This window comes from Castor canadensis, chromosome 1 (genome assembly GCF_047511655.1).
Source record: "Castor canadensis chromosome 1, mCasCan1.hap1v2, whole genome shotgun sequence".
Lineage (NCBI taxonomy): Eukaryota > Metazoa > Chordata > Mammalia > Rodentia > Castoridae > Castor > Castor canadensis.
The window spans coordinates 89,838,527-89,864,302 of NC_133386.1; the positions used below are offsets into that span (position 1 = coordinate 89,838,527).

A 25,776-nucleotide genomic window follows, 5' to 3' on the forward strand; every position below is an offset into this window, starting at 1 on the left:
ACCAAGGTACTTAATCCTACTGGAAGGAAAAGATAAAAACTGATAATGATGGACCAGGAATCCAGAATCAGTGTTTCAGGTGATGAGTACTCCAGCTGAGTTAAGGGAAAGGAAAATCAGTATGGGCTGAAATGATCAGGGAAGTCTTCCTGGAAGAGGTGGACTTTGGTTTATGCTTTAAATGCTGTTAGATTTTTGCCACTACATAGTGTATTTTTTAATATTTAGGTAGTGATGAGAACTTTAGGAATGTACCTTGATAGGCCTTGTTTATGTTTAAGGGGTTTTGGGATTTTTGTATGAAAGTGGTGATTTTTTGTTTGTTTGTTTGTTTGTTTTCAACCCAGTTTCTTTTTTTTGGATAATTTAAAATTTTTATTTTATTTTTGAATTAGCATACATTAGTAATGTATGTGATAATTCCATACATAGGTACAGTGTATTTTGAAACAATTCACTCCCTCCTTTACATTTCCATTCCTATTCTCTCACCTCCTCCTTTTGAAACATTGTTTTGTATGTTTTATTATGCTGTCTTCATATGCATATATGTGTAGCAGACAAATCCTTTTCACCCCTCAGTATCCTTTTCTTTCTCTCTCCTTCCTCCTGCTGATCCCTACCCCCCCACAGTCCCCCATTTACATTCATGTTCCACTGTAATTATCACCATAATCTTCATCATTTTAGATCTAGGTTCCTCTAATAGATGGAGGGCTACTCAGTTTTATTATTTATCAGTCTGATCTGTTAAAAATAACTTTAGTGTTTTCATTTCTTGTTTCCTATTTATTGTTTTCTGGTTTTATCTCTATGATATCCTTTCTTCTGTGTTCTCTGGTTTTAATTTACTATGCTTTTTCTAATTTTCTAAGATGGGAATTTGGTCAGTGAGTTTAAACTTTTTGTAGAATGAGCATTTAAAGCTATCGATTTTCTTTTGCAAACTATTTTAACTTTTTTCTTCTAATTATGATATATCATGTTTTTGTTATTTGAAGCATCTTCTAATAATATTTATAATTTTTGTTACCACTTTTATTTAGAAATTTTGTTTACTTTCCAAATATTTCTGAAATTTCATAGGCATTACTGATTTTTTTTGTTGTTAGAAAACATCATTTAAAATTTTAATTTTTTGAAATTTATTGAGAATTATTTTGTCACAGCATAGGATTCATCACTTTGAATGACCCATGTGAGCTACAAATGAATATGCGTGCATTCTGCATTTATAAGGTGCTGTGTTTTATAAATGCCATCAAGAAGGCCAGTTGTGCTGTTTTAAATCCATCATTATTCTAGCTTTACTTTTCTGTAAATTAGAAGTGTGTTAAAATCCTCACATATGATGTGAATTTGTGTATATCCTCCTTAAGTTCCTTCACTGGTCCAATTCCTACTCTGGCTGCCCTCCTCTGGTATCCATGGACTTATATGCTATCTTTTGCTGCTCTCGAGGTCACTTTATTTTGGGAGTGTACTGCAGTTTCATTTGGTATTCCTTAGCTGTTTAGGGGCTGGGATAGTAATCAGTGGGGCAGGGGGTAGATAGCAGGGATGCTGTCTATGGTTTCTTGTTGGAGAAAAGCAATGTCTGCATGTGAAAGTGAGTTGAGGCTGTCACTTTTCTGATTTTCACAGGATACACAGCCACAGTTGCAGGCTGAATGATCAGCCTGCAAATAGCAGACAGTAGCAAACAGTTGGGGAATGAAGTATGAAGACCAATCCTAGTGACGAGAGCTATATTGCTTCTGTGTGTTTGTTCTCTAGTGTGGATTGAGGGGCAAGTCAAAGGACATCATGTGCCAAAGGATGTGTAGACTCTATAGACTCAAGGTGTTCAATAATTGTGAGATAGTCTTTCCCTGTTATGTTACCTGTTTCAGACTAGTAAAAGTAGAATGCTAATGTAGTTTGCTTTGTAAAGATGCAAATTCAAGTAGAAAATTAAAGTGTTGGTTTTACTTAGAAAATGAAGCCCAAGAAGCCATGAAGCATTGTCAGTTTGCTTTCTACAGTTTGTAGTCTCTTTGGTGAGGTTTACATGAGTGAAAAAGGAGTAGAACACATTTTCAGAGATGCAAATGAGCCTTAAAAATTTTTTTCTGTGGGGTTGCTTGTGCTTTCTTGAGTTTGTATCTTCAATATATACAGAAGCGACATATAAATAGGTATTACTTAATAGTAGTTGGAAAAGACTGTCTTTCATAATGTGTTCTTTACAAAATAGGAATTCTTTTGATAGGGCCATTTATATCTTATATTGAACCATTTCTCATCATCTTTTGTTTTCAGTTTCCTTTGAAGCTCAGGCTCTGGCTTGGCTAATTTCAGAAGCCAGCTGCTTCTCTGTCCTGTAGGATTAGCAAAACCTCTCTCAGTTATCTCTTATGATTGTTTCTTTGGTTTTTGTCTATATATTCTATAGACATCTTCCTTTTATGACAGAACTTTTTCCAGGTCTAGAATGTAGCCTCTTGATACAGAATTGTTTAGTTTATGGTTTTGAGTTATGTAGTTCATCAATTTTTTATATGACTTGCGGACAGTATGTTTGTCTTTGTGATAAGGATTATGTATGAAATAACAGTGTGGCCTGGGAACATTTGATCATTCTTCCAAAGTAGTAGTAGTCTTTTTTTTTTTTTTGTGGTGCCAGGCTTGAACTCATTCCTTGAGCCATTCCACCAGCCCTTTTTGTATTAGGTATTTTTGAGATAGAGGCTCTTGAACTATTTGTCTGGGAGGTCTTCAAACCATGATCCTCCTCATCTCTGCGTCCTGAGTAGGTAGGATTACAGGCGTGAGCCACCAGTGCCCAGCATTTTTCCACAGTATTTTTTAAAACCACATACTAATAGTAACTGTCTTCTCCCTTTTCCTTTTGTGTATTTATGTGGTGGAACATGATTACTGATTATGCATGTATATATGACTCTTCATTCAAATTAGTATACTTTTGACAACTTACAAATGTGTGTGATACAAAATTCTGCCAGAATATAGAGAAAGTTTTTCTTATGAAAAAACAAATAAGCAATGAGGTGGGTGGGGCAATAAAATATAGTGATGAGACTCTATTGGCACTTAGTAGTTTATGACTACTTACCTCTTTTTTTTTTTTTAACAAGAAAAGGTGATTGCTGGCCTGTTTTGATGGGAATAAAATAGAATAGAAATATAGCCAGTATCGATTTATCTTTATAATCCACCTGTCATGCATAAACTCTCCTTGCTTAAATGGCTTTTAAAATCCCCCTCCTTCCCTTAATAATTAGAGAGATTTGAAATCTTGAGTAACTCCTGAGTCTTTTATGTAAAATTTCACGTTGTTAATCCACTGAGCACTGCACAGTACAGTATGTGTGGCAGCTATAACAGTAATTAGGGAATTTGTCAGCTGGATTTAATCCAAAAATTACATGTTAGACCCGTGTTCAAACTTTACTGAAACTAATTATCTCAAAATACGTGTAATAATTACTGTTCTGGCATTGCCAGTACTCTGCTGCACCCCCAGACTGGTACTTGATAAATACCAATCTCCCTATAACTGTACACAGGTTCTTCCTCCTATACTTATATTTTGTCTTATATTCATCTCAGTGATTTCAGGAATGCTCCACCAATGTCCTTCAGTTCCTGGCTTTACTGGCAAGACAAGTACTTATTGCAGGACTTACATGTCATAAAATTGTTCTTCCCTATAGCTTACCTCTGATCTAAAACTGTATTTTGAACTAAGTGTTCTCTCTTGTATTTTTCTTATTCAAGAAATTATCTTGGTGCAAGTTTAAGGGTATATATAGAATGCGTAAGTTTGGAAGAAGTTGACTCATTGAAATAAGAAAGGTTGTATCACTGAGTGAAAAGAGACAGAATGATCTTTAGGTTGACTAATTAAATTTCCTTCAGAACCCATTGTCCCTCCATGCCATTCTTCCTAGTATGAAATTGAAACAGGCTTTCTGATGCAGCCGGAGTTAGGAGCTGTCTAAGCAGCCCTGAGGTTGCATGATCTGTGTTGGTGTATTCTTTTATTCACTCACTCGTGCAAGTACTTAGTAGACTATCTACTGTGAGCCAATCACAGTTGATGATATTGGGGACAGAGCGGATAGTAAGAGCATGGTACATGCACGGGGCCTTGCCATTACCTATCCTCTGTTCTTTTTGGTTACAAAATCTGAGGTTCCACAACCTATGAGTCAAGTTTGATAGTTTGCTAGAAAACCCACATAAGTCAGGAGAGCCCTCTACTTATTACCAGTTTGTAGTAAAGTATACACCCCAAAAATGGCCAAATGGAAGAGATGCTTAGGGCATCCTGTGGGGTAGTGTGTGCAGAGGTTCTACCCACTTTCACGGTAAATTACACGCCCCATATCTTGATGTATTCACCAGCTTGGAAGCTTTACAAACTTCATTGTCAAGGATTTTTTTTGTTTTTTTTGAGGTCAAGACATGGTCTGGTCTATTATTATCTGTCTTCAGTCCTTTCCTCTCCAGAGGTTGAGGGGAGAACTTGGTGGGAATGAAAATTCCAAGCTTCTAATTGTGGTTTGCTATTTCTGCTAAGCTGCCACCATTCTGAAGCTATCTAGAGATCTGCCAGTTCATTTGAACACTCAGGAAACTGAGGGATGTAGGAGCTTTGTGTCCCAAACCAAGGACAAAGCACAAGTACATATCTCTTATAATGCCACAGAAGGTCATATTTTCTTCTATGAGATTTTAGGGGAAATACAGTTGTCTTTATCTTGTAGATGGCAATTTGAGGATAGGAATGCTGTCCTAAAATTAAGAAGGTAAATATTTATAAATGCACACACACCAGAAACAGTTTAAAAAGCCTGGTTCTGTGTGGTTGTAACTTATAGTTCTGTGTGTGTTTTCATTGTGATCTATACCCTACAAGCCTGTGCCAAACATCCCTGTTAGCAATCATTTTTGCTCATTTGTGATACAATTCTAATTAATGCATAGATGAGTGACCCTAAGATAGTTAACAATTCACAAAGACTTTTTTTTTTTTTTTTGGTGGTGGTACTGGGGCTTGAGCTCTGGGCCTTCACCTTGAGCCACTCCACCAGCCCTATTTTTGTGAAGGTTTTTTTGAGATAGGGTCTCGTGAACTATTTGCCTGGGCTTGCTTCGAACTGCAGTCCTCCTGATGTCTGCCTCCTGAGTAGCTAGGATTATAGGATTGAGCCACTGGTGCCTGGCTACAAAGACTTTTTAACTTGATTTTTTTTTTTTTTATGAATGATACTAATTTTTTTATGAATGGTTTTAAGACCATTAACAAATCTCATACAATAACTTAAAATCAGAACATTTAATCAATATACTTAAATCACTTAATGAAATATCTCTGTGAGATAGCAGGGAATTTGCTGTATATTTGTTAACCAGTGAACTTTTTCCTCTTGTGCTAATAAACTGTTTTTCTGATTTTCCTTTTTAGCCTAGATTTCCACTATTCATAATTGAATGTGAGATTCTTTTCTAACTGAAATGCTTCTAAATAGGTTAAAAAAATTCTGGAGGGGAGGGTGTCAGCACCGTTATACATGTGAGCAAGCCCACTTCTCAAGGGACAGTCATCCATGTGTCTGTGGTCTTTGTGCAGAGTGCTTCTCTGAGAGTAACATATGTCGGAGTCCACTGCTCCCATCCCTGACAGGACAGATGGAGAATGAGCCAGCCAGTGGAATGGTTGCTGTGAAAACTAAAATAAGTGGAGCTATTATAATTCCAATTAATATGTCCATCTTACTAGTATGTACTTTTGTACATTTAATAGCCCTGAAAGATTTAAAAATGACTCTGAACATTGATTTTGGAAATCTATTTTCTTTATAATTTTTTATTATGACTTGATACATGTTCATTGCTTAAAATTAGGAAAATATAGAGAAATGAAGACAAGATCAAATCAACAATTGTACAGTTAGAGATAAATTCTATTTACATTTTGTAATTTTCTATTTTTTATATAAATGGAGTCCTATTGTATATATACTTTCATATCCTCATTTTTTTCACTCAACACATCAGTAACACTTTCCCATCCTAATGAAACATCTCCAATTAAAATCTAATTTTAAATGACTACACATAATCATTCATACAGTCACCATTGTTAATTCCAGTTTTCAGTGCATAAAAATACTGATGGACATGTTATACACCTTTTTTTATTTATTGCAGTTGTAATACAACATTATTAGGCTGCCTGTTATTTTATAATTTTTAACACTAAATTTGAGGCTATCAGACAGATAGCACATGGTTGTGGTTGGTTGGGAATAAATATGAGAAGGTTTTACATGGTGGCGGATGAGTTGTTTGAAAGGTACACAGACGGGGCTTTGGCATCTCTAAGAGATTCAGGGCATCACATTTAGAGGTAATTTATGATCAAAGATGTGAATTGGAATGCTCTTGAGCAGTGTATTTGTTTGAGTGTGATCCAACTGTAGTAGAAGGATAGAGAAGTTAAAGGAAATATAGTAAAATGTAGGTTGAAAATTTGAAATTGTGTTAGTAGGATAGGTATGGCAATCAAAAGCCCTATGTTTTCTAGAACATTGCACAGTTGTCCCTGTATGTTGGAGGAATTGGTTCCAGGACCCTCTCAAATATAAAAATCTGTTGTGCTCAAGTCTTTTATATAAAATGTAGTATTTGTGCATCCTCTATGCATATCCTCTATTAAACTTTAAATCATCTCTAAATTATGTGTTAATACCTAAAATAATATAAGCAATATGTTTTAATATGCATTTATATACATTGGTCTTCTGTGTATTTTTCATACTGTTTTTTTAACTCCTGAGAAAAGTTTTATTACTTGGCACCAAGTTGTATTATAGAGTTACTAAGTAGTGTTACTCTGCAAAATCAACTTTGCTCAAATGAAATGTACTGCAAAAGTTAAAAGGAATTTCTGTAACTTTTTTTAAAATTATTAAATGACAGGAACAAAAGCCAGGATGGATGTTCAAACATGGTATTTCAGAACCTCAAAGCTGGCCCTGGCCTTGGCAATTATCCGCTCAAAACCAGCAGAGAAAAGCAGCAGAGAATATACAGAGTACCTGGCTACACTGGTATCTGAGCAGGAGTCCAAGCAGAGGTCCAAAGTGGCAGCCTTGGAAGCTGAAGTACTGCAGTTACATCAAAAACTTCTTCTGAGTAGGATTTGTGCAGAATCCTTTAAGAATGGTGAGTACATGAAATCACTTTCTGGTAATACATCACTCATTTTATTTCAGCTGCATACTTATTTAGAAATGTATTAGCAAAACATGAAATTGTTTAGTTTTCTTGAAAATCAGACTTCTTATTACTCTAAAAACATGTTTTGTTTTGTTTTTTAACTTCTAGTTAATCACTAAAAGTTTATTGCCACTTCCTAATAAAAGGCTTTGGGATGAAGTTAAGAGAATGAAAGTTGTTTAGATATGAAAGTTGTTTTTTTTTATGTATAGTGTGGTGGTGGGATTGAACTCAGGGTCTTGTACATGATAGGCAAGTGCTCTACCACTGAGAGGCAGTAATGCTCTAAGCTTACTAGAAAAACTCATTTTAAAATCTCATTCTTCAACTTTATTACTTTAGTGTGTATTTTACTTCGATTTCATATCAGATAATTCTGAGAACAATCATATTTTAAGTATCAACTCTTGACCAGGCATGCAGTGGGTGACAAAGACTTAAAAACCTAAGAGCCGGTTCTGTTCTCAGCATTAAGTACCTACTCTTCTAGTAGGGAAAACAACCTGTAGATCAAGGGCAAACACAACAATGGGATTGGACTTTGAGCACATGATAAAAGTGAGAGCACACAAGGGAGGGGTGAGGATAGATAAGACACCTAAAAAAATTAGCTAGCATTTGTTGCCCTTAACGCAGAGAAACTAAAGCAGATACCTTAAAAGCAACTGAGGCCAATAGGAAAAGGGGACCAGGAACTAGAGAAAAGGTTAGATCAAAAAGAATTAACCTAGAAGGTAACACACACGCACAGGAAATTAATGTGAGTCAACTCCCTGTATAGCTATCCTTATCTCAACCAGCAAAAACCCTTGTTCCTTTCTATTATTGCTTATACTCTCTCTACAACAAAATTAGAAATAAGGGCAAAATAGTTTCTGCTGGGTATTGAGGGGGTGGGGGGGAGAGGGAGAGGGTGGAGTGGGTGGTAAGGGAGGGGGTGGGGGCAGGGGGGAGAAATGACCCAAGCCTTGTATGCACATATGAATAATAAAAAAAATAAAATCTCATTCTTCAACTTTATTACTTTTGTGTGTTTTACTTCGCTTTCATATCAGATAATTCTGAGAACAATCATATTTTAAGTATCAACTCTTGACCAGGCATGCAGTGGGTGACAAAGACTTAAAAACCTAAGAGCCAGTTCTGTTCTCAGCATTAAGTACCTACTCTTCTGTAGGGAAAACAACCTGTAACTGACCCAGTTGTGGTAGGTGTTATAATAGAAAGATTGACAAATGCAGAAGAAGCAATTCATTCTGACCAATTTCTGGGAAGATTTCTGAGGTCTGTTCCTCCAGGATCTGTTTGCTTCTTAGTGAAATGGTAGCAGAACATCTGGCAAGAAGCAAGAGCATGAGCAAAGGCACAGGGATGGAGAATATATATTCCATTCAGAACCCTGCAAACAATGCATTTCAGCGTGACCAGAACACTTATAAGACAAGGATGTAATGGGGAGAAAGGAAGAGTGGTGAGTTGGGAACAGGCTTAGAGGGGTCCTTCAGTATCAGCCTTAGAAATATTTTACTCTATCATTTATTGCTAAGTTGACTGTATAATTATGGTCTTCACTAGGACCCTTATAAGAACAAAGGAGGCTCTAATAATAATTACACTGGGACAACAGATACAAACCTGAGCAAACTGGAACATGTCACCTCATTCACCAGGAGCTCCCTGTTATAGACTAGGCTCTAGACATCATGGCCTTCCTTTTAGACATTGAAGGCTTTTTCTTGTGGATTTCTGCTGTCCTTTTTGATATTTTTGTGGCTAGCCTTCTCTTCCTACAGATCTTGTTCCAAATGTCACCGACTCAATTAGGTCTTCCCTGACTACTCTAAGTACATTTCACCCCCCCTCCACACACACACTAGTTATTCCTTAGGCAATTCCCCCCTCCACATGGATTTTTATTTATTTACTTGTTTGTTGTCTTACCTCTTAAACTGTGTTCTAAGTTCACTGAGGAAGGGACTTTGTTTTTCACTACACTTTTCCATCTAAAGCCTTACATGTTAGAAGGTGCTCAATAAATATTTGTTGAATGGATATAGAGCATAGAGGTTGTTTGGGATATAGCAGTGATTGGAGGTAGGGAGACCTTTTTTAAAAGAGTTCACCAAAGCCAATGCTATTACTTGAATATTCTTACCAAAACTTACATTAAAATTTAATCCTTATTATGAAGTATTAAGATGTGGGACCAGGTAGGACTTTTAAGAGTTGATTAGATTTGGATTAATGAATTGATCAAGTAATAGATTTTATTGAAAGTTTGTCTGTTATAAAAAACCAGTGTGAGTCTATCTGTGGTATGTCCCCCTGTTCTCATGTGATACTCTGCTTTCCTTTGGGACTCTGGATTCTGTAGAGAATCCCAGTAAGAAGGTTGTCACCAGGGGTAGCAATTTGGTCTTAGGTCTATAGAACTGTAAGTTAAATTAACCTTTATTCTTTATAACTCTGTTATTAGTTATAGAAACAGAGAATGGATTAAGACAGCCCATACTAATAGTGTTACATAATTTATAGTCACATTGTTTTTTTTCTCTAGAGTCCTTCATGGTAATGAGCTCTCTCCATCAAAGAATATCAAGTGTAATGAATTTTTCTTTATTATTTCTGTGCAGCTATAGAATTCATGTAATTGCACAAATGTAAAAACCTTAAACTTTGGCTGTCGAAACTATTGTTTACCATTCAACATCTATTTATAACACTGATACTCTGTGTGAATTGCTTTTTTGTAGCAGGAATGTGCTTAATAAATGTAAAAGCCTAAGTGATAACTTGTATTTACTGTATACTTTCACTTATATTACCTGTGAGAGAAATTTTCAAAAATCTTACAATTAAAATCAGTTTACTCACAGCAGGATTGCAGATAAAATGTTGCAGTGCAGATGTTTGCAAATAAACTTTTTCCACCAGTTAGTTTAAACTTCAAAAATGAGAAATAAGTGGATAGAGTCAGATAAATGAATTAACTGTTAAAAGGGAGACAGAAATGTAAGAGAATGGGAATCAGATTAATAGGAAAATAAAGAAGAACATTAGTAGTTACTTAAAGATGTATAACTTGGAAGACTGTTATGCCTTGCTCCAAGAAAACTTCATTCTTGAAAATTGCAACTATATTGTAGATGCATCCTATTATTAAGTGTTTCTTTCCAGACTTTTCAGGGTTACTTTGTGTGTTCTTGAGTGTTTGGAGACAGCAGGCTCTCAATATTTGTTGAATTGAATGCTTCTTGACAGATTGAGAGGCTAGAGAACATAATTTACAACATCAACTATGTATTGAAGCAACCAAACAATCCAGAATAAATAAAGCAGAGCTGAAATGGCAAAATAAACCAATAAGAAAATATGATATGGTTTAATACAGCATATTAGGAGCTTAGCTATTTCTTTATTCTGATTTATTTTTCTGTAACTTCTCAACAAGGAATATACTTTATTATATTTGTTAATGGACTGCACTGCACAAAGAACTTGATTTTAGAATTATGCTCCATTTTTATTTTATTGTTGAAGATGTCCTCACGATATTGGCACAGTAGATGACGGAGACTCAAAGCATAATGCCAAGAAGACATTATTGTCTATCCTTATCCTAACTGCAGGCTAGTCATTGGAGGGGAGAGAATGACAGGAAAAATTTTGTAGAACTTCAGTGATAGAGTTAGAATTAAAATGTGGGGGGTCTGTCTATTGATGGGGGGGAGATGGGGAATCTCTATTGTATGTTCACACTAATTTGGCATTCATAGGAGGGAAGTAGATAAGTGAAATGTCAGGGATGTGCTTTTTCCCTTACAATATTAAGTACTTAAAGTCTTCAGAAATGATAGGCTACTGGATAAGTAAGCTGTTGGCTAGAGTGAAAATAAGGTAAGTGAAAATCAAACCAAATTAATTTAGTGAGTCACATGCCTACTTAGTGAATGTTCACTGAGTACAGGACACTTGAGAAGTAGTGGGCTGCAGTATGCAGAGTACTACAGTTAGTTGTGATTTAACTTAGCTTTTCTAGGTTTTGTGTCTTGGGTGATAATTAACCCAGCTAGATGGCTTTGGGAGATTCCCAGCGTATCTGGCTGACATTTTAAAAATTTATTTCCCTACTCTTTTTCCTGTGTTATACTCCAAGGATTAAATCCTTAATGCTCCATTACCTTCCCAGTTACTGATTCTCATCTCGTATAAGTTTAGAATTAGGAAAATGTTTTCAGCAGGTCTGGTGGCAATAAAGGGACAAAATGGAAGCTGAGTATCATGGCAGCCCTGTGTGTATCCTTCCAGACCCAGGGTGGAGCTTGTGATTATCCTAATCGCCATTTTCCTAGTCTACTGATTGTCATTTTCCTGGTTGCATCCCACCCAAACTTGGTGCCATGTCTTTGTTCTTCTCATCCTTTGCATCCTTTGCCAGACCACTTTGGGGGGAAACATTGTAAATAACACCACTGAGGAACTTGGCATTTATTAACTGGGATATTTACTGTTTTATGCATGATGAAAGAGCACAAAAAATGGAAGCATAAGCATTCCCTTCTCACTTTTCACCAAAGCTCTCATAATAAAAATTGTCAAATGTAATAATTATGGAAATTTGCCTAAAAATGTGGCTGCTTTAAAACATACATGGAGAACATACATAAACATCAAAGAATGTATCCCTAATTTAAGAGATTCTAATGAAAGGCTTTACAGTGTTGGAATTAATAACCCTCTGGTGCCGAAAACAGACACACAAGAGACAGAAAATCTTGACCAGGCAATTTCTGTTGATCAGGAGGGTGCAAGCGTGTGCTCACTCCTGCTAAGCAAATGGGTGACAGTGGCTCCTCCTTATATCCCTGACTCAGTTGTACCTGCCCCTCACCTGGGATTTGTCTGGGTCAGAGGTTCACAGTCTCCCTCTCTTGGCTAAAAGGCTTGGGGGATGGGTTACAGCTTGGTGGGCAATGGAGTTGTACAGGAATCCAGAAGAAGAATCCATTTAAACATGCAAGTCACCTAAGATGGCAACCTCAGGAATTTTTAAGTACTCTAAGAGGGTAACAAATACTTTGATAGAAAAGATCTCTTCTTACAACAATAATTTAAAGAAAATTTACAATTATACATTAGACATGTTTTTCTCTTTACATAAAGTTGAATTAATCTGATTTAGAGACCCTCAGCATACAAAGAAATTAAAATTAAGGTTAAAAGGGACTCAGAATATCAAATAGTTTTAACAGTGGTAAGGTAATTTAGAAACGTAAATTCCTTGATGATCAAAACAGGGTCTGTCTCTGTAAGAATGGTGATAGAGGAGGTAAGGACTTAGAAGATACAAGCAATATTGGCACAGGGACTGTTCTAAAGGAAGCGGCAGAACTTGGGAGGTTGGTCTTAGGTATAGGGGATGACACAACATGCATCATTCTCATTAGGAACTTTTATTTATCCTGTTTTCCTGGTGGAGGACTATAAATCTCATTGATTGATGTAACCATCTTTTTTATTGCATATATTAAATTGTACATAGTAAGGGGTTTCATCATGATATTTCCATACATGTATGTAGTATACTTTGGTCATATTTACCCCTTCTTTTACTCTTTGTTATTCTCCCTCCTCCCCATTTTCTCTTCTTCTTACACCTCCATAGTAATCCCCCTTCTACTTTTAAGACATTTCTTGTGTTATATTGTGTCTTGTTTTCCACTAGTGTCTACAGATGAAAGAAAACATATCATACTTGTCTTTGTGGGACTGGCTTATTTCACTTAATATGATGATCTTTAGTTCCATATACTTTGCAGCAGACAGCATAATTTAATTCTTCTCAGTGGCTGAGTAAAACTCCTGTGTGTGTGTGTATCACATTTTCTTAACCATTTATCCATATAACCATCTTCTTTTCAGAAGCTGTGTTCTAGGAAGTCTTTTTTTAGGCAGTGTTGCAGTTTTGAACTCAGGTCCTCAGGCTTGCTAGGTAGGCACTCTACCATTTGAGCCACTGCCAGCCTGTTTTTTTTTTCGTTTGTTTTTTCAGCGTTGGGTATTATTGAGATAGGGTCTACTAACTATTTACCCAGGTGGCTTCGAATTGTAGTCCTCCTGATCTCTTCCTCCTGAGTAGTTAGGATAATAGGCATGAGCCACTCTAGGAAATCTTGTTGGATGTCCCCATTACTGGTAGGAATGGTTTTGCCTAATTTATCCCAACTAGCCTACACATCTTTATTTTTGTCTAGCTTAATTTATCCTAATTGAAGTGCATGACCTTAGCCTTGGCTCTTCCTAGTCCTATTTGTTCCCAGTACTGAGTGAGTCTTGTCACTTACTTTAGGGTGAAGTCCAAAAGCCTTAAACTGAACTATATACTTCTTCAGAATTTCTTGATTACTTACATGTCCATCCCAATCTCTTAATTCTGTGTCCCTTCACATTCTGCACTTTGATATACTACATTTCTTCCACTTAATTGACTTCCTCTTGTTCTTGCTCAGCTCCATATTGTTCACACATATTGTTTCTCTCTGTAGGACATGTTCTTCCCTTTCTTTTTTTCTGATTACACAGTATTCTCTTTTTCTGATGAGTTTTAATATCCCCTGCCTTCTCTAACAACCTGTAGACTAGATCATCCTGCTGTGGGTCCTTGCAATATTCTGTACTTTTCAAAGAATATGTGAATTAAACTATAATTGTTTAAGCAATCTGTTTTCCCTTTGGAACCTAAACTCCATTTTGAGGGAATTGTAACTGTATTGCTATGGTTAACACAGTGCCTGTTGTGGAGGCATAGTTGAGGAATATTTGTTGAGTAAATTTGTCATGGTATAGCATTAATACTTAATTACTTACTGTTTTTTGGTACAGGGGACTGGACTCAGGTCTCCATACATGCTAAGCACATGCTTCATCACTGAGCTAGACCTCCAGGCCTATAGCAAATTTTAATATTGTTCTTATATTTAGGATTATTTTTAGTTTTTGGTAGTCTTAGTCTGGTGTTTTTTCCTCATTGCCCTTCTGTTTTATCTGGTTTTGAAATTTAAGAGTATATTAAAAATCTAAATATACCATAAGGATTCTGTATTTAATGTTTGGGTCTTAGATATCCTGAAATTGACTTCTTAAAATAAATTCAATATGCAGTGAATAAAATCCAAGTAGATCAGTCTGGAAAATGCATAGAATACTCTAAATCTCATTGTCAAAGCAAGAAGGAAATCAGATACACATGGAAAATGGTGGAGGCCTAAGATTCTGAATTTTTCACAAGCTTTCAGGTGATATTGATGCTGCTGGTCTAAGCACTACCATTTGACTAACAAGGTCTGTGGATTTGAAAAGACTTTTTTTTTTTTTTTTCCCCAAAAAGGATGGTAGTTGGAGAGGGGGCAAGTAGAGGAACAGCATGCTAGTACTTTGATTGGAAGGAATTAGCTGAGAGAAAGATAGAAGATACAGAAGAACAAGGGTGACAAAGGAATCATAGGTGGCCTGGTGTGTGAGTACAAGGGGAAATCCTGGCTCGACATCTCAGGAAGGGGCCTGTGTTCCTTTCTTGATACTCTTGTGAAGGTAGAAGGAGGTGTACTTTTGTTTGCATTTTTGCTGAGTTCATTTCTGGTACTTCATCATGGAGTTATCCTTTGAAGTTCACTTTTTTCTGTTCCTCCCTCAGTGATCCTTATTTATAAATCTGCTGTTCCCTTTTTTAAAGAACTATTTTTGGAGTTTTGTTTTTGTATTCCTTTCTCTCCTGCTTCAAATCTTGTCTGAGAAGTTATCCCTACTTCTTGCCTTGATCATAGACAAAGAAATGAGGAAAGCAGTGTTAAGTAATTCATCTAAGGTTAACTAAGTAATAATAAATGGAGTGGGTTCCTGCAATATTGTACAACAATGTCTTTCTTTAGGAAATCCCGTAAAGTCATTCACCTTCTATTATACAAAGGAGACTCAGTTTCTGCTAGTGTTAAGATGAATTATATTACAGCTAAGGATCATGTTGTTACAATTAATCATTTGTGTTCTTGGGTAAAGATACATGTAGAGATAATAAAAGACCCAGGTATTAATAGATAAAAGAATAATAGCTAATGTTACTTCATAAATATTTTAATTTAAGGTGTTTCCTTAAACCAGCAGTTCTCAAAGTGTGCTCCCTATCAGCTGCATCAGTCTTAAGTGGGAACTTCTTAGTAAAGCAAATTGTTAGATCCCAACCCTTAACTGAATCAGAAACTTGAGTGTGTGAGGCCCTGTAGTGTGTAAGTTAACAGGCCCTCAACGTAATCGTGATGAGCATAGAAGTTAAAGAGCTACTGGTTTAAACAAATAAAAATGAAATGTATATTTATGGAGAATAACAAGAAAATTTATCAGAAAAACAGTATATAGAAACCTAATTATTGCCTAGGCAAAACATCTGTATCCAGTAAATTGAGATTTGTAAGTCAGCCTTGAAAGATTTCTCAATATTAACTAATAATATTTGATTCACAATCACAGAATTAACAAGTGTTTATTTAGAGCAAGAATGAAATGACAAAGATGAAAGAAAAAAAAATTAGAAGCATTAACATGATCCTAGAAACTATCTTTGGTATTATTTAGTGAAATATATATGTATACGGACATGGTAAGAATCCAAGGATTGGGTATTGTTTCTTGTTGTAGTTTGAACTTCTCTTTTCTCTTTCTTACTTTTCTCCCTTCTCTTGCTCCCTCCTTACTTCCTTCCTCCATAATAAGAATCCCACTGTTAAAGGATTCTAAAGATATGCCATATTTTCTAGTATGCAATGTGTGTATGTGTATAAGATATCCTTTCTTTTCCCCTGGGAAAAACATCTTCTTTCTCATATCTGTTTCAAGAAATTTTAAAGGCATTTTGTTAAGAGCTGCATTTTCATTAGAAGGAAATTCAGTATTCTGCATAATAGAAAGTCAGTAGAAAAACCTTAAATTCTAATGAAATTATACAATTGTCTAATAATTTTAAAAGTATACAAAATAACCTAAAAAGAAATAAGTGAATGTAGGCAATAAGACAAAACAGATTTACTTATAAATAAGTTTCATGTGGAAATATAAATGATATACTTGTGTTATATTCCAGGTCATTCTGAAAGCTAAGTAGGTAATATTGAAATGAATTTTAAGTGAATTCCTAAATAGAATATGCACAAAAGCACACGTACCAGTAACAGGGGCACACAATCATCAGAGAAGATAAATGCTTGGGAATGAACCTTTGTAGAGGGATATAGTTTTTATGTGACCCACTTCATTGCTCTTCTGTGATTTGTGGGGCAGTGCGTATCATAAGAAAGGGAGTTACTACATTTTATTGTACTGCAGGAAAATGGTGGTCTTTTTACTTGAATCTCCTGTTTGGGAAATACTGTTTACATGAATTTTTAAATTTAAATTGCTTGTTAGCATTTTCTGGCATTGGTTGATAATTAAAAACATGGGGCAATGCCTCTGCTCTGGGGAGGTATGTGCTGTAAAGAGACCTTGAGGTGGTGTGAGATGCTCTCAGCCAGTGAACACATCCATTGTTTTACATCATCAATTAATTTGAAAATAAATGTGTGATTCTTTCCTTAGTTTTTAGTCTGTCCCATTTTTCTGAGTTGGAGAGGAATACTGTTTATGTATCTTTAATGCATTCATAGTATATGTGCCAATTTTGGGGTTTTAAAATGTACAAGAAAAAGATCATGTCAACAGAAATCAGGCTTTTGTGTTTTCAAAGCCTAGCTCTATAAATTCCTTATTACTTTTTAAATTAATAAGTCACATGAAGAACAAAAAATAAATTGTTTTTGTGTTCTCCTGTGGTGCTAGAGTTAGTGAGATCATGAACATAGTAGTTTTTCAAAGATGTTTCTGGACTTTATTTAAATTATCATCTCTTACTGCTTGTAAATATGAAGTGACCTAAATTATTTTCATGAGGCAAGGTAAGTTTTCCTTGTAAATTGTTATACATATAATATGTTGACATTTTATATTACTTTGACAGACATCAGTTGCTAAAAATGTAACTGGTGAAAGTTGAAATGATGTTTCTGATCCTTCTACATGCTTTTTATAGTATTTAGAATTTTCTAATTTATCAGTTAAAGCAGAATGTGCAGAATTTAGGCATCTGCCTCTTTGTCTGATAAAATATCTTTTTCCCTAGAATTTAGTATAATTTGTCCATTCCTTTCCACAAAATAATATTTTTGACAAAATGTCCTTATCCTTTGACCCAGTTCATACAAATCAATGGCAGTTTGCATATCTTGATACCTAATTTTGATAAAAATTGATTGTGATTTTAGTAATTCTGAAGTTGTTTCTGCTTGTATATTTTTATGAAGTGTTTATTCTCATCTGATTGGTTTTTATTCTGTGAACCACAAGGCATCACATCATATCAGCAGTTTCCAAACAGGAGACAATCTGAAGTAGGCCAAGTCTATGCTGGTGGGCTGCCTTGTCTGGCCAGAGGCTCTCTGATGTCTGACAGGGCTGGAGGTGCAGGTGGAACTGGATCCAGAGAACTGTGTGCCTCAGTGATCTGTACTTTTTCAGTCCCTCTGAAACTTCTCTTTAAAGAAGTACCCCAGACTTGCACAGTTGGCTGTGTTGGTGAGCCAGCAATGACAAACTAAAGTGCTCATTTCCTTTTTTCACAGTAAATACCAAGTCAATCAAGGCCTTTTGTACCTGCAGGTCTGTGTCAGTGGTGAGGAATTGTCATCGGTATGAGAAAGAAAAAAGGATCATAATGAGATTTGCTGTTTTAATTTTAAAATTTAAGTCCTATCTCTTTACTGTTGATAGACATAAGGCTATTTGAGGCATAGCTCTCAATCCTGACTTTATGTTACAATCACCTGTTACCCAGACCGCACTCATGACTAATTATGTCACAATCTCTGGGGACTGGACCAAGGCATAAGTTTTTTTTCCCCACAATCCTTAGGTTATTCTAAAATACAACTAAGATGGAGACCATTGGTTTAATAAGGTAGACTTTGTTTTCTGTTCTTATCCAGAATGCCCTTAATACTGGTTTTTAGTATTAATCTTATCTAATTTTAATTCCTTTATTTTTTTGGAGTATTCTTTGTTATACTGTGACGTTCTTTATTAGAAGGAATGGAACTGGCATGCTGGTCTCTGCATCTTTGAGTTCAGCATACGTATGAGTTCATGCTTGGGGATAGGAGAGACTAAGGAGATACTGGTCAAAGGCTCAAGGTTTCAAATACACAGGCTGTGTAAATTCTTTATATCTATTCTATAGCATAGTGAATATAGTTAATAATAATATATTGTATCCATAAAAATTGCTAAGAGAGAAGATCTTAAGTGTTCTCACCAGAAAAAAATGCTTAATGAGGGGTGGTAGATATGTTAATTAGGCTAACTTAATCATTTGACTTTCATCAAAACATCATATTGTTTACCCTAAATATATACAGTTTTTCTCAATTATATCTTGAAGCTGAAAGAATGTAGGACACTGATCTAGGCCCTTCGTAGGGATATACATCTACATCTGACTAGATTTTTATATACAATAATTAACACTAGTGAGATTTTTTTGAGCATAGTGAAAAGGTATAGCGGATCTTTGGAAGGTAGAATTATTTCTGCATTTAGATGTACTGATGGTTTGGCATGGCTCCATTTGGTGTTGGGTCTTGGGTGAGGATCTCAAGCTCTCTTATGTGAGTGGCAAGCAACTATAAAATGAAAACTAGTATTTATTCCAACCCCTTCTTATCTTCAGTAAGGGTGGTAGTAGTACAGATTGTTTCCTCTATCCTCAAAAGCAATATTATCAGACATATCTTTTTCAAATTAGAGAATAGTTGTAGTTCTGCTCTTATTTCTATATTATTTGTTTCTTTTATTATATAGTTTAGCATTTTGTGGTATATTTTTGAAATGAAACTCGTAATGTCATTGCCATTATTTCTATGATGTTCTGTCCTTTAATTGGTAGTAATACTTAGCAACAAATGATAAGTTAAAATACCTCTTCAGAGTGGGGCAAATATCATTGCTTTTATCTATTCACATCATAGGTGACTTCCTGTATAACCTGGCTTTGAAATCTTACTGGCAACACATGGGAATATTCCTGAGAAACCTGTATCAGTTGATACAGAAGGTGTTTTTCTGCTGCATGATTTATTTAATTAAGAAGATACGTAGTATGTATATAAAATGTGTGCATATAGTTTTTAGTTAAAAAACTATACTACATAGTTTTTAGTTAAAATTTTGCTAAAATCTGTGGGAGCATTGTCTTATTTCACATATTTGATTTCAGTATTGTAAACAACTTTCCCAAGAACTTTTAGCTTTTAAATTTGCTTAAGTAATTACGATACTATCTTTTTAGATGATTTTTCTCTCAATGAACAAAATTTTTATTCATTACTAGAAGGTAGTTGCCATTCAGTTTTTGTAGCAAGAATGACATCATGTATTTATATATTTGCCGGAATACATCTGGGAAGAGAGTGGAAGTGAAATGAGTATAATAGTGTCCATTCTGACAGCCAGTTTCAGTGAAGAGAAGGACAATGCCTAGAACATTAATTATGCTTTGTATACAACATTTGAGTACACTAATGAGGGATCATCATCATGATTTTACCACTACACACTCAATGATTAATTTTGAATGAACATACATAAATGAATGGAGAAAAACCAACAAAGGGAAAGGAGATAACCTAATTTTGGAAGCAGAGTGCTTATTGGAAAGAGGAGGAGTTTTGGGGCTAGGGGAGGTTGGGTTCAGTCTCTGCCCTATCAACATTAACAAATCTTTGGGGGGAAATTCACTTACCTCCCATGATCCTCTCTTGTTATGTAAAATGAGGATGGTGATGATGAAGAGAATGAGGGGCAATAGGAGTGTTTCATTGGGAATCCTTGTTGAAATGCTTCCTCCAAATAAAACACTAGTTTTCTTCCCCCATGTTCTTCATAGTATAAAATGGGAATTGCTGTTGTTTGCTTAGTAGTTGAAAAACCTAAGAATTGTTTTTTTTTTCCTTTAGAGGAATTGATAATTTTACTTTTTAATTCTGACTTGAAAAGTCCTGGATCTAGCCGATTTGGCAGATTATTTGACTGGGATAAGTAAGAGAAAATGCTTAAGGGTGTCATGTTAGTGTTTTCTTAACAGTAGTGAAATGAAACGATGACCATTGTTGTGTCTCACGTGCCAGTCTTGTAGCAAAAGTTTAAAGATCCTCAGTGTGTCATAGGTCTGGTGGTCTGCTCCTTTCAGAAGTCAGTTGTTCAGAAAATTTTGTAGGAATTCAGCTGTTATACTGCTCAGTTATCTTGAGAGTTAGATTAATGGCACTTTTCATTCTCTGTTCTATCTCTGTTTGTTATAAAAAGTTCTAACTTGATTTTTATTCTTTTGTTCAGATTTCTCTGTCATTTAATGTTCAGCATTCTTTCCTTTAACAATGAGCCCTATGATTTCTCTTGTCTGTAAAATATCATTTCTCCTTGACTGTTGCAGGAACCTTTTCCAATAATTTGTCTGCGATCCTTTTTTGCCTCTATAGATTTTCCTGGGACACAGTTAAGATTGTGTTTTAAACAGTGAATAGATTTCCATTGTCTGAGACAGATGCTATTCAAGGCCCTCTCCAGTATGATCACAATCTCTTTTTGGCCTCTGGATTGCTTTTGCTTTAGCTCTTCCTTCCATTACATATGCTCTTGCCTCTGTGCCCTGTTTTGCTACTCCCAGGTACAAAAGATCTCCCTGAGAAAGTTCTCTGATCCCTCAACACTTAAACAATATCAGGTTGTTTTGGCACGCCCCTCCTTTGAGCTAATTCCACTGTGCCCTTATAGCACGTCTTCTGGACCTATATTTGACAGTAAGGTCTTTTTGCCCTGTAGTTAGCTGTTGTCCTGCTTTTTTCTGAGATCCTTGATGTAGGAGGCCATGCTGTATTTAAAATTTGAACCCTTTAGTCCTTATTTCAATCACTTTACATTATAACATCCAATATAACTTTTGTGAATTGAATACAGTATAAACTATATGAAATCACTTATTCTGGTGAGCAAAAATATATTTAATTAGGTTTATCTTCTCCCTAAAAATTTCATGTTAATTTCATTTCTAAATGGTAAGAGATTATGCAGCTCTTTTGGTCAAATTTATTTAATTTCCTACACTGGAGATTTTTACAGTGAGTGATAGATGAATGAACCATAGTAACAGAGCTATGTTGTACTAGTTTTAAGTTCATCATTGCAAGTTATAAAAGCCAGAGCACCTGAGAATGAACTTTATTTTCAGGAGCACACAATAGTAAAAAAAAAACAGTGAAAGTGAGTTCTGCTTCATCAGAGATAAGGTGTATGCAGAAAATTGAATTTGAGCTCTCCTTTATACTACTCACAAGAATATATTTTAGTTATAATTGACAACATAATGAATGACTACTGAGCTCTTTTTTGTATGCCTGTTTTCAGAATTAAGATTATTTTTATTTTGTTCCTTACGCAAGTAATAGACTCTGTAGAATCAGGCATATGACTTTTGACTCTATCCCTAATATTCTTAGAGTTCATTTTGTGCTTTACTGACAGATAGACTATACTTAAAAAGAATGTTAGCAGTGGAAATACTAACACACCCGACTCCTATAATTAGTTCACATGTCTATTTTGTATAGATGATGTGTTGAAGGCTTTTCATCAGCTGTGACACTACTGTAAGGTGGCCAGTTCTTTAAGAGGTAGAGCCTGTAAGAGGAATATAGTTCATTAGGGTTGTGTCCTTGAAGTAGATATTGAGAGCCCGCCTCCCTCTTTCTCTGTTTTTGCCCCTTGGCCACCATGAGATAAGCAGCTTGGTTCTGCCATGTGCTCCCCACCATGATGTTCTGCCTTGCCACAGGCCCAAGGCAATGGAGCTAAATGACTGTGGACTGAAACCTCTGAAACTGTGAACCAAAATAAATCTTTCCTATTTGTAAGTTGATTACTGTGGTAGTTTTGCCATGGTGACAGAGAGCTAGTACAAATACTATAATCTGTTATCTTATTCTTCAAATATTTTATTCCATGACGACATTAAAGTCATCTATTTCCTAGATTCAAAATCGGCCCTTTATAGTATTTTTTTTATTTCTGGATCATCTAGCAGTCTGAGAATATGAATATTTTCATATAGTTTTGTGTTTTTTAGAGAAAAGCATATGTGATTCCACAAAGAAATATTTCTTTCACCTCCTAGTTTTCATAAAGCTTTTTTTTTTGTAATGTCATTATAGCATTCATTTGACAGAAACTGCTGAGTACCCACCTTGTGCCCAGTGCCATGCTAAGAGCTTAGGGTACACTAGTCAGTCAGATATGGTGCTTTTTCTTTGGAGTTAGCCCTCTAACACAGAAGAGAGATGGTTACATATAGTAACAAGTTCTTTGGGAACTCATTATAAAGGAATCTCATCTGACTTAGAAGATCAGAGAAGGCCTTTTGGAGGAGGAAAATTTAAATTAAACCTAAGTGTTCTAGATGGAAGAAAGAATGAAAGTTATGGAAGTGAGTGTGGCTAGAGCAGTGGTTTTCAAACTTGGCTGCACATTAAAATTACCTGACGAGCTTGTTCACTGCTTAGAACCATACTCTGAGCAACTGTGGATATTTGGAAAAACCACTGTTTAGGTATTTTCAGCAGATGGATGATTCAATGAAATTTGTGATTGAGAGGATCATAGAGCCCCCAGCATGGGACAGTTTGACAAGAATGAGATTGAATGTGCAGAGTGCAGTGAGTGGCTTGGATAAGAGTGATGTCAAGTTTGGATGGTAACTAGTGGGGAGAATAAAATAGGAAAAAGGAAAGGAAAAAGGGGTAATTAAAAGGGTTAATTACTTCTTTGGGAAGTAGATATTTTAAGTATGAGGAAATGTAGGGATAAAATGTCAAGCAAAGTAGAAATTGATGACTGTCTACCCAATGAAGTGACTTGGGGTCACTTGCTCACATCACAGGACACATATATATGATCCAAATAATTGAGATAGACAGACAATGAGTTTCATAGAATATTATTAGAAAGGTAACTTACGCGTGTATTAGGAAAGGTTTTGGAGAAGAGGGAGCGTGTGAATGAGGCCTGAAGGAAGCATAGAACTTTAATTAGCAGTAGTTTACACAATCCAGAAAGGGAAGAACACCTGAAGTTTGAGTATGGTGTGTCCAGGGTGGAAGATATGATTGTTCTTGTGAAGTTTGTCCTTTACTGTTCCAGTAATATGAACCAGGAATGGTGTAAAATTCAACAGTGATGTGTTGGACATAGGGAAGGGGAAGAAATTAAAGCAAGGAAGCCTGGTGGAAGGAGATGACAGTATTCCAAGCATGAATTCAGATGCCAGTAAAGGGGAATGATAAGGTTCCAGAGCAGTCCATTTTGAAACAAATAAAAAAAATACAATTTATTGAATAACTAACTAGCTATATATAGAGAAGAAAAAACACTATTCAAGGGGGATTCAGTATTTTAAAATGGATGGTTTGAAGAGAGCTAGAACTATTTTACCTAACACTAATACATGAATATTCTGTTTAACTACTCCACTGTTTCTAAGGCTTAAAATATTTCACATTTTGACAGGGAAAGGAGCATATATTTAATGGACCAATGTTTTATAATTTCTTTTTGGTACCTGCAAGATCCATTGTCAGAGTTTTCTACAGTGAGTGACATTTTCAATAAAAGGGAGAGAATATCTAAGATGTTAGTGGTGATTTTGAGCCCCATGGGGCAGTGAGGGTGAGAGCAGAGACCTCTTGTCCAGGTTAACAATTTATGGGGACTCCCAACACCCTAAGTGGACAATAGGTAAATATATCAAGATTCTAAAAGGCATTTATAAGATGACTGGTATGCATTATCGTTTTATTATAATCTTCAGCACTTGGGAGAAACACTATCATTAGTCATCAGAATTGAAGAGTAAAGAACATTTTATGAATATTTTGTGTGTCCCAGGGCTACAAGAATATTTCCTTGGGGAGGTTAAGTTATTTGAAGATGTATGCTTAACAGTTACCTGGGGAGAGTCTGAAGCTATTGATTCCAATATAAATGAGAAGGGGACATAGGAAAATATTATTACCTGCTGTGATTATATTTTAAGCAATACCAGCGAAAATTCAGTGATAACCATGATTGTCTGAATTTTGTAGGTTTTTTTCCCCTCCGTTTAATAGAAGGAAATTCCCTTGGTATCTGTGATTGTCAGTAAGATTTTAGAAAAAAAATTGATTTTAGTCTTGTACACTCAACTTTTTAATAGAATTTTAACAAGGCCTACATTTTATGGACTGGTTTTAATATGTCAGATGTGAAAAAAATAAAATCTTGAAACCAGTACCCATAAACCATGAGTCTCTTTATGGAAGACTATAAAAATATTCTGGTCAGAATAAGGCTTTATCTTTAGAGATGTAGCTGGAATTTGGGGTATCTTACAGAACTTTGCTAATTGATATTTCTGATCTAAGTAGATATATATCAGTTAGACAAAAGCGTGCTTGGTTGTACCTGAGACAAATCAATGGACCACATAGAGACAAAGCCTGCATTGTGAATTTACACATTGGACATCATCTAATAAGGTGAATGTAATTTAGAGAATAGAATTGAAAGGTGAAGGAATTGGAAGGGGAATTAAAATTAGAGCCTTGTGCATTTTCAGGACTGAGTTAGTCAATACTTGATCTAGGCGGATATTTTTGGATGGAAAGGTTATGGACAAATGGAAGTTAGTATAAATATTTTCCAATAATTTTGAATTCTGAATATAATTCTGTTTTCTAAAGTAGTGAAAACAATCAAGTATTTCAGTATATTTTATTTGCTTGGTACCATGCTTGTCTCTCAAGATGAACAGAAGAAAAGGTCTTCTCTATCCATTGGGAGCTTATGGTCTGTTAAGAGAGGCCACATCAGCTGAAACAGTCATGTGTAAAGATAGCATGCATGATAATATACAGTTCTATCCTGTTGGATTCACTCATGTTTATCCATTAATTGATTGATTTGTTATTCAACAAAACCTCATCGATTCCTGGAGTTCCAGTGGTGAATAAGACAAAAGTAATAGAATTTATATTTCCATCAAGGATATTGACAATAACAAGTAAACCAAAGCAAGAAAAGTTTGAAGCGTGTTAAAGCTGTGAAGCAGGTAGAATAGGTTGGAGTGGGTGAATACTGGGAATAGGGCAAGGCTGTACCCTTGAACTGGATGGTCAGTGAGCCCTCACTCAGACGGAGGCATTTGAGCTGACTTCTGAAGGAACAGTCTTCCATGTGGCTCTCAAGAATGCTCAGTGTGACTATAGAATAGAGAGAGTAAGGGATAGTAGGTTAGGGAGGAGGCCAGGGCACAGCTTATAT

At 35.6% G+C, this 25,776-nt stretch overlaps 1 protein-coding gene across 4 annotated transcripts in view; it reads left to right on the forward strand.

The window, feature by feature from the left end:
- Window positions 1-25,776, forward strand: part of Mei4 (meiotic double-stranded break formation protein 4) — a 178,294-nt gene that overhangs the window by 16,358 nt on the left and 136,160 nt on the right. For all 4 annotated transcript variants that reach the window (XR_012449834.1, XM_074079562.1, XM_074079556.1 and 1 more), the window contains one exon: window positions 6,991-7,236. Coding sequence is in view for 3 of the 4 variants with exons in the window: in XM_074079562.1 (XP_073935663.1) it covers window positions 7,005-7,236 (232 nt within the window). In the remaining variant the exon portion in view is untranslated. The remainder of the gene's footprint in view (window positions 1-6,990; window positions 7,237-25,776) is intronic.